The sequence below is a fragment of the Callithrix jacchus genome, chromosome 14 (genome assembly GCF_049354715.1).
Source record: "Callithrix jacchus isolate 240 chromosome 14, calJac240_pri, whole genome shotgun sequence".
NCBI lineage: Eukaryota > Metazoa > Chordata > Mammalia > Primates > Cebidae > Callithrix > Callithrix jacchus.
The window spans coordinates 74,720,424-74,733,714 of record NC_133515.1 but is presented as its reverse complement, the minus strand read 5'-3'; the positions used below and the strand labels follow the sequence as shown (position 1 = coordinate 74,733,714).

Below are 13,291 nucleotides of genomic sequence, written 5' to 3'. Positions count from 1 at the left end.
TTGCAAACCGCGAGCCCCATGGTAGTGGGTACAGCCAGACTCTTACAGATGTCTTAAATGGTATATCAAGGTCCTTCAAGGTACCGCTTCCAGAAGCATCATGGAGCAGGTGTTGTGGTTGTGAAGCCTGTTCGTGCCAACAATACAGCCTTGAATAGGCCATTTCTCCAGTTTCTCCCCATGTAAAATGGTAATAATAGTACCTGCTCTGTCTATGTTACAGGTTTGTTTGAGGACCAAGTAACACAACATCTGGGGATATGCTTAGTACATTTATTTCCTGAGCAGTGTGAAGGGGGGAATGTTATGTACATTTGCAGGTTTTGCAAAGGTAGGTCGTCATCACAGCAACTGTTTGGATAACCTAGGGTTAACATTGAACTCTTGGTTCAGCAGACTTCCAGATTCACTTGCTTTTTGCCTCCACCAACAGCTACCCATAACTGACCGGGGAATCGTGAGATTCGGGATTTCAGTGTCACCTCTGCCATATGCTTGTCATCTAAACTTGGGCAAGGTCTTTCTCCTCTTTGACTCTCAGGCTTCTCAATTCTAAAGTGAAGCTGAATTTGAAGGGGCTTTGTTCCTCCAGCCTGCATACTGAGGTGATGAAAACATTTTAAACTGTCAGAATTTTCATAGTTTGGCTTCCTTAAAAAGTCTGTGTCTTATTAAGTGTATTATGTGATGAGCACAATATGATTGGAGAAGTAATATTAAATAGTTACACTGACTGATATAAATTTTATTTAATTAGAGAACTATAATTGTATGTCTTAGAAATTCTGGGGATCTTACATACATTATTCTCTCCATATTGAGCCAGAATACTTAATTTATTAAACTATTCATGTTTATATGGTCTAGTTTTCCCCTTCTGGGGTACTTCTCATTTTTTTGTTTAACTGGAATTTATAATGATGAAACTTATTAGCTAGATCTGGGTTTTAAGTAGAAAAGAGGTTCAGTGTATAATTTCAAGATGCAGGAAGAAATAAAGAAGGTAGAGGGGAGGAAACAGAACAGTGCTGGGGTAGGGGAGGTCATCATTAATTTCTTTAAACCTTCAGTTCCTCCCCTATATATGAGAACAATAATGTCTTACACCATAAGGTTGGTGATAAAGTGATATAATGAAAAAGAAATCTTTACAAACTCTAATGAGCTATAATATTTGGAGTGTTATCTTGTCATCCGACTGGAAGGTCAAAGGGGAATGAGATCATAGGCCCAAACAAGGGTCTTTCATTGAGGCAAGGTCTGGAAAAAAATAGGTAAAGATCTGCAGATTCCAAAAGCACCTCCAACACTTAATGTCCACCATGCATGAGATCTCTGAAATACTGGTATTAGGCTGTGGATCAGATGACTTTTTCAATTTCCATTTATCCTGCTTCAAATTTAGATTTTTCACACTCAGCTGCACAAGTCCATGTAAAAGCTGCAGGCAAAGTCCCAGGGCTAGATTAATTCTTCTTACTGCCCCTGCATCTCAAAGCCTGGACTTCAAAGCCTCCAACTGACTTCAAAGAAAAGTTCTTTAGGTCTTAAAGCTGCTTTTTGCTGTAGACCTAAGTTTTAGAACTGTCCTCAGGGGCATCAGTAGAGAGTGGATCCTAGGCATTCTGGTTTGATTGAGGAGAAGAAGGGTCATGTAAAGTGAGAGTTTCTAGGAAAGTAGGAATGGACAGGCCAGTGCAGAAATTCCCAGAGTTCTGGAACAGTCTCTTGTTCTAACTGCATTAATTTTAAGTCTTGGCAAGAGGTGATAGCAATTGAAAAACTGCCATTTCAGCCATAGGAAGAACTTAACTACATGAAATGATAGACACCTCTGGAGGAGGTAATTCTGTCATCTTAGATGCCAGATTTGGCCAACACAGGAAATGTTGGACATTACCAGACAGACGTAATATAATTTGATGTGAGGAAGTTCTAAGAAAACTAGGATCCCATAAACTGAGATACTAACAGAGAGGATGGCTCAAATGACATAGAAGGGCCTTAAAACAAAATCCTAACATATTCAATAATAGAGAAAACAGATATCTGAACACATCAGTGCTTTTTAACAGAGCATCCTAGTAGCCACAGATTTTTAGTTACGGTCTTTATTTATAATTTATTTATTTATTTTGAGACAGAGTCTTGCTCTGTCACCCAGGCTGGAGTGCAGTGGTGTGATTTCAGTTCACTGCACCCTCCACCTCCCAGGTTCAGGTGATTCTCCTGCCTCCGCCTCCTAAGTAGCTGGGATTGTAGGCATGTACCACCACACTGGCTAATTTTTGTATTTTTAGTAGAGACAGGGTTTCACCATGTTGGTCACACTGGTCTCGAACTCCTGACCTTGTGATCCACCTGCCTTGGCCTTCCAAAGTGCTGGAATTACAGGCATGAGTCACTGCACCTGGCTTAGTTAAGGTATCTTTATCAGGCTTTATAGGATGGAAGGTGCTGTTGGATAGTATACTATTTCTATAATGGTTGACTTAAAAACATTATTACTTCATTCATAAAGACTGGCTTGCCAAATTTCTAAATTTTCAAATCTTCCAGGGATAACGAGTTTATCTGTGGGTGACAGAGTATTTACAAGAGGACTTCAAGCGGTTAAAATGATGGAATGAGAAAAAAAGAGATAAAAGTGTTAAAAAAAAAAGTATAAATTTCTGCAGCTGATTTAAGAAATAAGGTTTAGTAGTGCAGAACTGGGGAGATCTGACCTGAAAGAGCTTCAGATGAATCAGATTTAAGAAATCCAATACAAAGACTTGTCCTGTTTAACATTTTTATCCCTTTCGACTTCTGTGTCTCCGAAAGTCTATGAATCATTTTGTCAGTAAATGCCATGTCTAGAGAGAAGCAGTGGAGAGCAACAGCCCATGTGAAATTGCCCACATGAAACTGCACATATTTAGAAAATTCTGCTTTGGACAGAATCACATTGGAACTGCTTGTTGATGAGTTTACACTAACAGTGGATTAAGCTGATCCCAATTCCCAACATGGTATTTTCACTATTAGAAATTTGAAGACTATTTCCTTCTAAATATTTTTATTCAGATCTCTGATTGATATTTGCACAATATATTGGAAGATGTCACACAGTGATATAGGATGTAGGCCATTGAAGATATCTTCAGCCTACAGCTTCAGACAAATCAGTCCTGCTGTTTAAATATTTATCTCTCTCTAAATGTGCTCAGATGACTCTGAAAGGGTGAGAAGATATTTAGAGACAAAAGAGAAGGCTGTGAGGAAGTATCTTTGTTTTGTACACAAGAATATAGCTTTAGGGTTGTGTTAAGTAATGCAGCGAACACAGGCTGAGTACCATTCTAAATTTAAGTGTTTTAAACTTTTTTATTGACATTTTGAGTTTTTATAGAATATTTTGTAATATACTTCAAGGGGCAGAAATAGTACTCGTCACCATGTTATTAATACTAAAACCTAAGTCCCTAGAGAGATGCTCAGATTGGTGTGATGGGATGAGGGGAAGGCTGTGCTCAACATAGTGTTATGTGTTATAAATTATGTATTTGTATAATTTATGAATTATTTTTGTGTTAAAATTATGTATTTTTATGTATTTTCTCAACATGTCATTTATGTATTATTAGGATCCTGAGCTTGAACCATGGATCTATCTTAGAATGTCAGCTCCTGTGTTTCTCTGAGGCTAGCAATTATGTCTTATTTATTCTAGTGCTCTTTGGAGCCTCTATCAGGGAACTGTACATTTTTGGCACTATGTGAACATTTGTAAATTGACCAGTGTCAAAATATGAACAATTACAATTTCTCCATATGAGCCACTTATAAACACAACACACACACGTTATTAATTTGTAAAACATAAAATGTGTAAAATCAGCAAGAGCACACCATGTGCCATGGTTAAATATTAATGTAGGTTACATAAGATGTGGGTTTGGATTGATTGTTAAGAGTATTTGGGGGAAAATAAGGAACATTTAAAAAATAGTCTTACCATACAGGTATTTTCCTTCATTAAAAGCAAATAAAAGTGAGAAAATTTTTTTAATGTAAGAACACCTGGTAAGAACAGACAGTAAAAATAAAATTAGATAGCATTAGACTTGTAAAATTCATACCTGTTATTGTGAAGCCACCTAAAAAAGAAAAAAAAAACAAAAAAGTGTTATAATTTTCCTTACATTCTATATAACAAATACCAGTGACATCAGACTGCCTGACAACCCACCCAAGGTACTTGCCAAATTATATTTACAATTAAGAATAGGAAAACATTCATGACTGAATCACTAGTCATTCTTTTAAGATTATGGAATTTAATGCCCAATTTAATTCTTTTGCATACCTAAGAAATCACTGATTTTTAAAAAGGTTGTACTAAATTAAAAATGCAATATAGACTATTTGACCTTGACAAAATGAGGTCAATGGCCCTGAACAACAATCTTGCTAGCAAATCAAGAGAAATAAAAGTCAGAGAGCTACTGTATCACCTGACAGAAATGGAAAATCATCTAGAAAAATGGAAAGGAAATGCAAGAAATGAAATGCTTACCAAGCTCATTCAATAACAGGGCTGTGAAGGAAACAGACAAAGACAAACACAGAATAAGAGACCAGATGAATAATGAAAGTAAGAGGAATATCAGCAGAAAGAAATCCAGGCAGATCTGATTTAGAGTGGTAGGGAGCCACTGCTAAAAATGTGTACACCCCAGAGAAATACGACATTGGGAATAAACAATCCCAACTGAAATTTCTGAAAATGTGTGTGATTGAACACATACGTATACACACACACACACACACACACACATATATATGTGTGTGTGTGTGTGTATATTTCACCTTACATGTAATTTCTTTACATTGAATAAGACATTTATACTCTCTATGTTTATATCTAGTATATAAATCTAGTTTACCAAATACAGTAGAAACACTGTATGAAATTCATTCATAACTTGATATGAGTGAGCTTCCTCATTAAATACTGCCTGGGATTGGGTCAATCCAATGTGATGGAAGTCTTAAATCACCCAGGATCTCGGACAGTACTCCTTTTATTCGGTAAGTACAGGTGAAACATCTGGGAAATTCCATTTTGCATTCCCTGCCTGGAAGGGAAATTTAGACCAAGGTAAAGCACTGTCTTGGAATGCTCTATTTGGATGATATTTTGTCTACCAAGAATTGCTTAGGTTTAAAAATCCTTAAAGCCTAATAGTCCTGAGAATTAACACCTATTTGTGTCCTTATCTGTGACTTCTGTACATTATTAGATAACCAGAATTCTTCCAGTGGACATATAATCCCACGAAACTGACATGGCATTGGGTCGGGGGTGGGGGGATATAATTTATATAATTTGTCTTTCAGGTTATGTGCTTTAAACCCAGAATGCACTGTAGCACTTTCTTTTAGTAAAAGGAACCTTGCTAAATATATCAAAGTATATCCTGAGTTGAAGATGGGAACATTGTAATTACTTTTTTGGACCCAGTTTCTCTCTCATGATGGTGGCATTAGAGGATACTTCTAAAGAGAGTCAGTCATTTGTTTATAGTGACAAGAATGCACCTGGAGCGTGCGAAACTAGATAGTGCTATTAAGGAATCTTAATTTGCTGTTACGTGAGGGCATATTTTACAAAAATGACAATTGAAAGAGCAGAATCCAAGATGCTCCTCCTTGAGATAAAAGAGAGTTCTTTGGAGAAATACACTTAGAAAAGTGCTTTTTCCTGTATAAATGAGGCATTTTGGATACCATCTTTGTAAGGAATCTGCACAATTTTCTGGTCTCCTTTTCCTCTATCTATGGAGCATGTTAAATAGGCTCCATTAAAACAGATCTTGAGTGCTCCTTTTCCCATCACTCCAAAGGCTCCTGTTGCCATCTTGAACTTGATTAACACAGGGGCATATGTGTTTTTCTCCCTGATGAACTCTGAGGCTGATGAATTCTCAAAAACATGGGAGAAATTTTCCTGTGTGTCTACATAGCAGTAAGTCCTGTATGTTTTACTTTTCCCTCTACATGTAAAAGGATCAATTTCTTGCAAAGTGGCCCATCTCATCATATCATAATGCTCTCACCAATTGTTTGTATGCAATTAATAACAACTATTAATATGTGGTCTGCTCACTTATATAACAAATAAATCACCAGAATGTCTTTTAAAATGGCCACGATTAGAGAATAATTATACGAAGCCCTATTAACAATGCAGAATGAAAAATCCTCTGTAAAGCTGATAGAAGATTGCTATCTTCCTTATGAAATATAGGCCATATATTAATAAAATAGATAGCTAAGGAAGAAAAATTAGTTTCTTTGTTCAAATAGTTTCTAAAAATGTAAGTACAATCAGCAAAGTCTAGTTATAAAAGACACTTATTTTTTTCTTTTTACTATAAATGTTAATAATTGATTAATTCAGTAAGGAGCAAGATTTTGGATCATAAGGGTAGGTAGGCCTTCACCAAGGGTTAACATCTTACTGAAGGGACCTGTTCTTCTGACCAAAGACAATTGATATATGTGGTGCCTTTTAAATATCATATTTGATGATATAAAAATATGCTAAAATGAGCACTAGAATATTGATAACACTACTCTTTAAGGATCTTTGTTCTTATTAAACATTTTTAAACGGTGTTCTCTAAATAAGCCTAAATACTGAATTCTGAAGTTTCCTGTTAGTTGCCATTAGGGTCACTTACTAATACTAACAGGTATTAAGCAGTTTCTTTTTTCCAGCTTTATTGAGGTATGATTAACACGGTATTAAGTAGTCTTTATCACTAAAATTTTAAGGGAGATTTAATAATTGAAGTGACATTTTAGAATAAACCATGAGTAGTGGAAAACTAAGCACATTCTTTTATATAATCATTTCTGAATTACAGAAATCTCTTCCAGTGTTATTAAATCTGGTTGCAATCAAGGTTAGTTGGCATTTCCTGAAGAGAGTGGGCATTGCCTGCTGCACTTGTGAATTAGGGAAGGGAAATGAAACTGCTAAAGCTTCTAAGGCAAAGAAGTATAGTACTTGGAAGCCGAGGAAGAGGAGAGAGTTAAGTGTGAGAGTAGGGAGACACGGAGAGAGAAGAGTACAATTTCTCGCTGGTATGTCTTTGTTTACTCTCACACCTTTCATTCCTCTTCTTATCCATTTTGGTTCCTCAAGCACAAGGGAGAAACTGCACTCTTTCTCATATTCCTCACGGTCAAATATTCTAATGGTAATGATCTTCCTGTGGGAACACAAGACAAAGGCAGAACAGATGGTTGGTGTCACACGCTCATGCTCTTGGTGTCCACCAAGCTGAATGTTACTGTGATGTTATGGAGGGAGAACTGGCAGCACATGGACCTCCTGAAGTATGTAAAAGGGCATCTTGGTACTCTCGGCTGGCACCCAATAAGTTTTCTTTGCTCATTTCAGTACCCCAAATTAGGAAGATAAATCAGAAAGTTGCCTTCATTTTTGGCATTGCATAGCGTCTGCAGCAACTTTCCCAGAAATGGACACTTCATTGACTGCCCTGAAAATTAATCTCTCAGATGTTAATGTGCAGAGCAACCAACGCTGGCTGATGTAGCTGCGGGCCCGCCCACCGTGGCTCAGCATGAGATCTGTGCCCTGTTACATAGGTGGAGGGATGTGTGCACTGAAAGTCACATTCTGAAGAGTGCAGGCATCCAGGGGTGGCACAGGCCAGCAGAAGCTGTTGTGCTCAGCCCTGGAGCAGCTCCCCCACCTTTCTTCTCACTCATCTCCACCAGGCGGGGCTCTCCAATCTCAAGGAAGAAGGTCTTGTTTTTCTCATACTCCTCATCATCAATTACCTTGACTGATATTGTTTTGCTGAAACAGAGAATAGAAATTGACGAACAAGGGGAAGAGGAAAGAGAAGAGAAGGAACATAGAGAAGAGGAAAGCAAGGTTAACCAGTTGCACTTTCAGACAAACAGTAATCGAGAAACTTCTGTACTGTGAGTTTTTTCTTCAAGAATGGGTATCAGATAGGTATGAAAGATCGGAAAGGTCACCCATGCATAGCTCCCCTGCCCAGGGCCACAGAATTATTTTAGGTAAAACACAGCATTAAGTACTAATAGGTCTGTCATCATGATAAGAAGGAAAAGCAGAAAAACATAGATTATAATAATAAGAAAAGAAAAATATATTAATTTAGTAAATGCCTTAACCATTGGATTGTCTAAGCTGTGCCCTGGAGTTCACTCCTTTAGAACAAGTAAAAAAAAATCCCATCAAAATATTAATAGAGGTTATCTCTGAGCAATAGGCTTTACAGGTCATTTTTTCCCTTCATTGTGCTTTCTTATAGTTCCAAACATAATATTTTATCATAAATTGTTATTAAAATAAATGAATAAAAACATCACAAAGAAAATATAGTCAAATTATCTCACCCCACCCAATGCCTTAGAATCAAATTCTTATTCAGGTTAGTTTCTCCAGCTAGACCATAGCAGGAAGTTGTTCATGTTTTGTTTGTCTTTCTAAAGATGGAAGCTGTGGCCTCACAACAGCGGTTTTGAAAGTGGGGTGGCAGCAGGTGGGCGTCATGATGATGTAGTTATTTTTATTCTCCCAAAGTTGAGTTTTAACTTTCTATGAACCATGCCATTTACACTACTTTCAAACATCCCCAATACACCATGGTGTTTTGATGAGAATTCTTCCTGTAATCCAACCTTTAGCAGTTCTTGCTCTCTGGTCCTATGGCTATGAGTGACTGACAGGCCAGTAGGACAAATGTAAATATTATGCAAATCCCAACTTTCCATAAGCATTCTTGACGACCCTGAAAATAAACCAATCTAATGTTACCTTTTAATTAATAAGGACGTAAACATTTCATATACTACAACTTATTAAAAGGCTCTTAAACACTGATTTGTCTTGAACAATGACATTGACCAAGAACAATTCTGATCAATGTTTTTGAAACAATGAGGTGTTTGTAGACACAGAGTTTTAGCGTCATGTCATGGCCATTCTTTAATTTTGGTGGAGATCTTTAGGTCTTCTGAAAGGAATTTGGTTTATAATCTTGTTTCATTGTATTTATCCAAGCCATCAAGTTTCATTAGATCTATGCATGCCAAAGAATATCAGTCTTCTTTCCTAATATGAAGGCGTCATAGGTAGAAGTTACTTTTAATTCTCTGAATTTCCCAGCCCCTAATACCATATGCTTAAGTCTTGCTTTTTAAGCTCAGCGTTGTAGAACTGAGACCAAATGATTCGTTCTGGTTCCCTGACACCCAATAATGTACTCCCTGTTTCTCAGCTAAAGAACATCCCTGAATGATACTCACATTCCAATTTCTCACTCCTGAGAAGCTGCAGGTCATGAGGCTGCCTTTTCTATCTCAGCTCTGTCCTCAAGTACTGAAATATGAACACTAAATGAACAGCTATAATTGACTAAAGCCACAGTAATTGTTTAAAGAGTAGTTAGATATTTATGAAAGTACCAACAGTATGATAATGTCCAGTTACATGTATACTGTGAACAGCTCCTTCCTAACTTTTAGAACTATATTTTAGAATCTATTTAGTATAAAAATTAGCCTGTGGTGACTATACTGGAATATTTCATTGTTGCCTAATATCCAAAAAATATAAAATATTAGAGAAAGCACAAGAGGATGGATGTAAGGAGTGATGATCATTTGTTCATTAGAACTGAATTTGATTTCGTAAATTAGACTAAATTTACCCTGCACAGAACTGCCAAGTGTCTCTCCTCTTTGTCAACAAAACTTATGCATTTTGGGTATTCATTTCCATCTCACAGTCTTGCAATCTTAAACTTTAGTTGTACATTTCTATGAAAACGAACAGCATGGTGAGACCAAGGGTAGGAAAGTGTTGCTGGACAATAAAAGGGCCTCCGGACCTGATGGTCCAACATCCATTATCAAGATGCTTCATTGTATGGTACATCAAACTGAAACCCCTCACTGTGAGTCAAGTTGCAGTATTCTTGTTAGCATTACTTAAAAACATCTGACGTTACATTTCTCCATCTTCTATTTGCAAACCACCCTGCATCTCATCACATATTTGTTGGATTATAGAAATAAATCACAGTGGGGTTAGAAGTAGCCTTGCTAATACGGAGAATGTGTATAAAAGGTACCTGTTTCATGTTCACAATGCAACTTATTCACAAATAAATAAATCACTGAACAACATATTGTTTCTAATCCTTGGTGAATATCATAAGTATTTAAATCCTCTAGGGGATTTTTTTTTTTTTTTTGAGACAGAATATCCCTCTTGTTGCCCAGGCCAGAGTGCAATGGTGCGATATCAGCTGCAACTTCCGCTTCCCAGGTTCAAGCAATTCTCCTGCCTCAGCCTCCCAAGTGGCTGGGATTACAGGTGCCCGCCACCACGCCCAGCTAATTTTGGCATTTTTAGTAGAGATAGGGTTTCACTATGTTGGCCAGACTGGTCTGGGATTCCTGACCTCAGGCGATCTGCCAGTCTTGGCCTCCCAAAGTGCTGGGATTACAAGCGTAAGCCTCCACACCTGACCTATTTTCTATACTTTGAATAGCTGATGAGTGTGAGAAATCTAGTTATACAGCTCCACACAATTTGTTTGCATATAAAATAAGCGTTTATGATTTATCACTAGTATATCTCTATTCATAGGATCACAATTCTTAGGAAATTTTGAAGTATTTGGTAACTATGATACTGGAAAATCAAAGATGAAGAAAAAGGAAAAAGTACTTTTGTAGGTGCCTGGCAAAGACATCTAAAACAAATGGATTTGCATAATGGCATATCATTTCAAAATCATTAGTAATAGAACCAGTAATGCCCCTGACAGGAGGAGCCACTAAATTATATATTGATTTCACTCCTCCTGCACAGTAAAGCTATTAATACAAAACTTGATTATTAAAGGACATTTCAGTGGATCTAAAGTGGCAGGATGAAGTCAGTCCTTACGAATTAGCCCTTTAAATCAACCGAAGCAAAATTCACAAGGCTTTGGTAATGTTCACCTTCTGCTTCAGAACAGAACAATTTCTCCCCTTAGCAAAGGTAAAGCAAGCCAATGTAATTTTTAAAGGAACACATCCTTGGGATGTCTCCTCCTCACTTTCCGGAGCCTAATGCATAAAAGATAATGCCCCCACTTCTTCCTTCACAGGAGATAGTATGTGAGATGGGTTGGTTTGCTGAAGATGCCAGTTATTCTGGCTTGATAATCAGCAGAAGCATGCTCCTGTTCCTCACAGTTCTGCAGTAGAAAGAATCTCAAGGACTGATGGGACCTTGAATGCCCTCCAGTCAGCCCCACAGCCACACCAATCCGTGTTCACAGGACTTTTGCATTGTCACTAGGATTCCAGTGCCCTGAGAACACACATCCGTTCTGGCTATTCTGTTCTGTTCACCAATGGGAAACATAGCTGTTGCCACTTCTTTAAATTGACAGGTTAGCAAAAACAAGACTGGAACTGTTGGGTAGATATAGGCCTTCATCCAAATACAATTCTTGCAGTATTATTGCACTGATAAGGAACAAACAGAAAAACTGGTATTGTGTAACTTTCAACTATTACAAAGGCAGGAAAAGTCACTTCTTTTTTATAGCTTTTCAATTTGAGCATTATACGATAAAAATTGTAGTTTCTAGAAACTAGCAAAGCAGTTACAAATCTTACGATAGCATTAAACTATTTCTCAATATGGCCAAAATTTTTATGGAAGTATATTTTGGTTCCATTCCTAAAAAAGAAAAAGAAAAGAAAAAATATTCAGTTAAGAAAGATCAATTTATTTAGTGGAAAATGACAGATCATTCCTTTTGAAGTTTGCAGTAGCTTTATTTGATGATACCAAACCAACATCTATACCTTACTTCCCAGTCTCTCTCTCTCATCTTATATGTCTCAAAGGACCCGAACACCTTCAAACAGACTACCAAGGAGTTCTTATATCTGGTTTTGACTCAGGCAGACAGTCAGAAAAGAAAGAAAGATGTGTCTTTATTAATGAGGGTTGAGAAAGAAAGTCTCTTCAATATATATTTTAGTCTCTCATTGTTAAGCCAAAGTGGTTCCACAGTCTCTTTTTCAACTTAAGCCTCAATTTGTCCTTCTGTGGCTTCTTTTCTCTAATGCGGCCCTTGATGTCGGGAGAAGGTGGGAAAAGGATGAGCTGGAGGATTAAAGAAAAGACTGCTCTGTTTTAGATCCTCACACGGAAGATTTTACATGTTTAGATGCTTACAATTGCTTTTTGTCTTTAAGATTTATCATCTCCTTAGTCATACTCAGAGGCCAGTGGAATGATAGGTGCTTTGCATTTCTTAATTCATAGATCTTCATAAGAGCCCTAGAAGTAATTCCTACCACCTGTGATTGACAGGGAAAACAACGACTCTGAGAAGTTCGTAATTTCCAAGGTCACAAAGTGAGTCTCCTGTGACTGACTTTAAGAACAGAAACCTTTCAATTATATGACTCAAAATCAACCACCAGGTCCCTTATTCAATCACCAGTGCAGTATTTTTATGGCCACTTTAAAGGATCTAGATAATTACTTTACATTAATATTGAGGTTTATTGTTTCAGCTTTACATTAACAAAGGTTGACTGTAAGAGCAATGATAGAATTTCAATTCTGTCTTGAAAAGGACTGCAGCACATGCTATATTTCATGATGGCTACTTTAAAAGTTAAATCATTGAGGAGATAAAGGTTTAATTAAAAAGAGCCATGAGCATGCAATGGCTCACTGACTCTGAGAACTCTGAATTCAACCAGTAGTCCCAGCATCAGCCTTCCCTAAAGTGGGTGGCTTGTTAGAATTGCAGAATCAAGACTGGGTCTGGTGGCTCACGCATGTAATCCCAACACTTTGGGAGGCAGAGGCGAGTGGATCACCTGAGGTCAGGAGTTCGAGACAAACCTGACCAACATGGTGAAACCCTGTCTCTACTAAAAAGAAAGTAGCCGGGTGTGGTGGTACATGCTTGTAATCCCAGCTACTCGGGAGGCTTGAGGCAGGAGAAGTGCTTGAACCCAGGAGGCAGAGGTTGCGGTGAGCCAAGATTACGCCACTGCACTCCAACCTGGGCAACAAGAGCAAAACTCTGTCTCAAAAAAAAGAATTGCAGAATCAGAGGCTCCATCTAGGCCTACAGAATTAGAATTGCATTTTAACAAGGTCCCCAGATGACTCTTATGCATGTTGAAGTCTGAGAGGCACCAATCTAGAGTG

At 37.6% G+C, this 13,291-nt stretch overlaps 1 protein-coding gene across 18 annotated transcripts in view; it reads right to left on the bottom strand.

The window, feature by feature from the left end:
• Positions 1 to 13,291, bottom strand: part of SLC8A1 (solute carrier family 8 member A1) — a 404,614-nt gene that overhangs the window by 75,185 nt on the left and 316,138 nt on the right. For 7 of the 18 annotated variants that reach the window (XM_008980782.5, XM_008980783.5, XM_035272720.3 and 4 more), the window contains 4 exons: positions 7,770 to 7,876; positions 4,559 to 4,579; positions 4,122 to 4,139; positions 3,998 to 4,012 (listed from right to left, as the gene is read on the bottom strand). In XM_008980782.5, the coding sequence (XP_008979030.1) occupies positions 3,998 to 4,012; positions 4,122 to 4,139; positions 4,559 to 4,579; positions 7,770 to 7,876 (161 nt within the window). Of the gene's footprint in view, positions 1 to 3,997; positions 4,013 to 4,121; positions 4,140 to 4,558; positions 4,580 to 7,158; positions 7,263 to 7,769; positions 7,877 to 13,291 lie in introns of all 18 variants that reach the window. The other 11 variants (XM_035272709.3, XM_035272715.3, XM_035272710.3 and 8 more) reach the window with 7 other exon arrangements.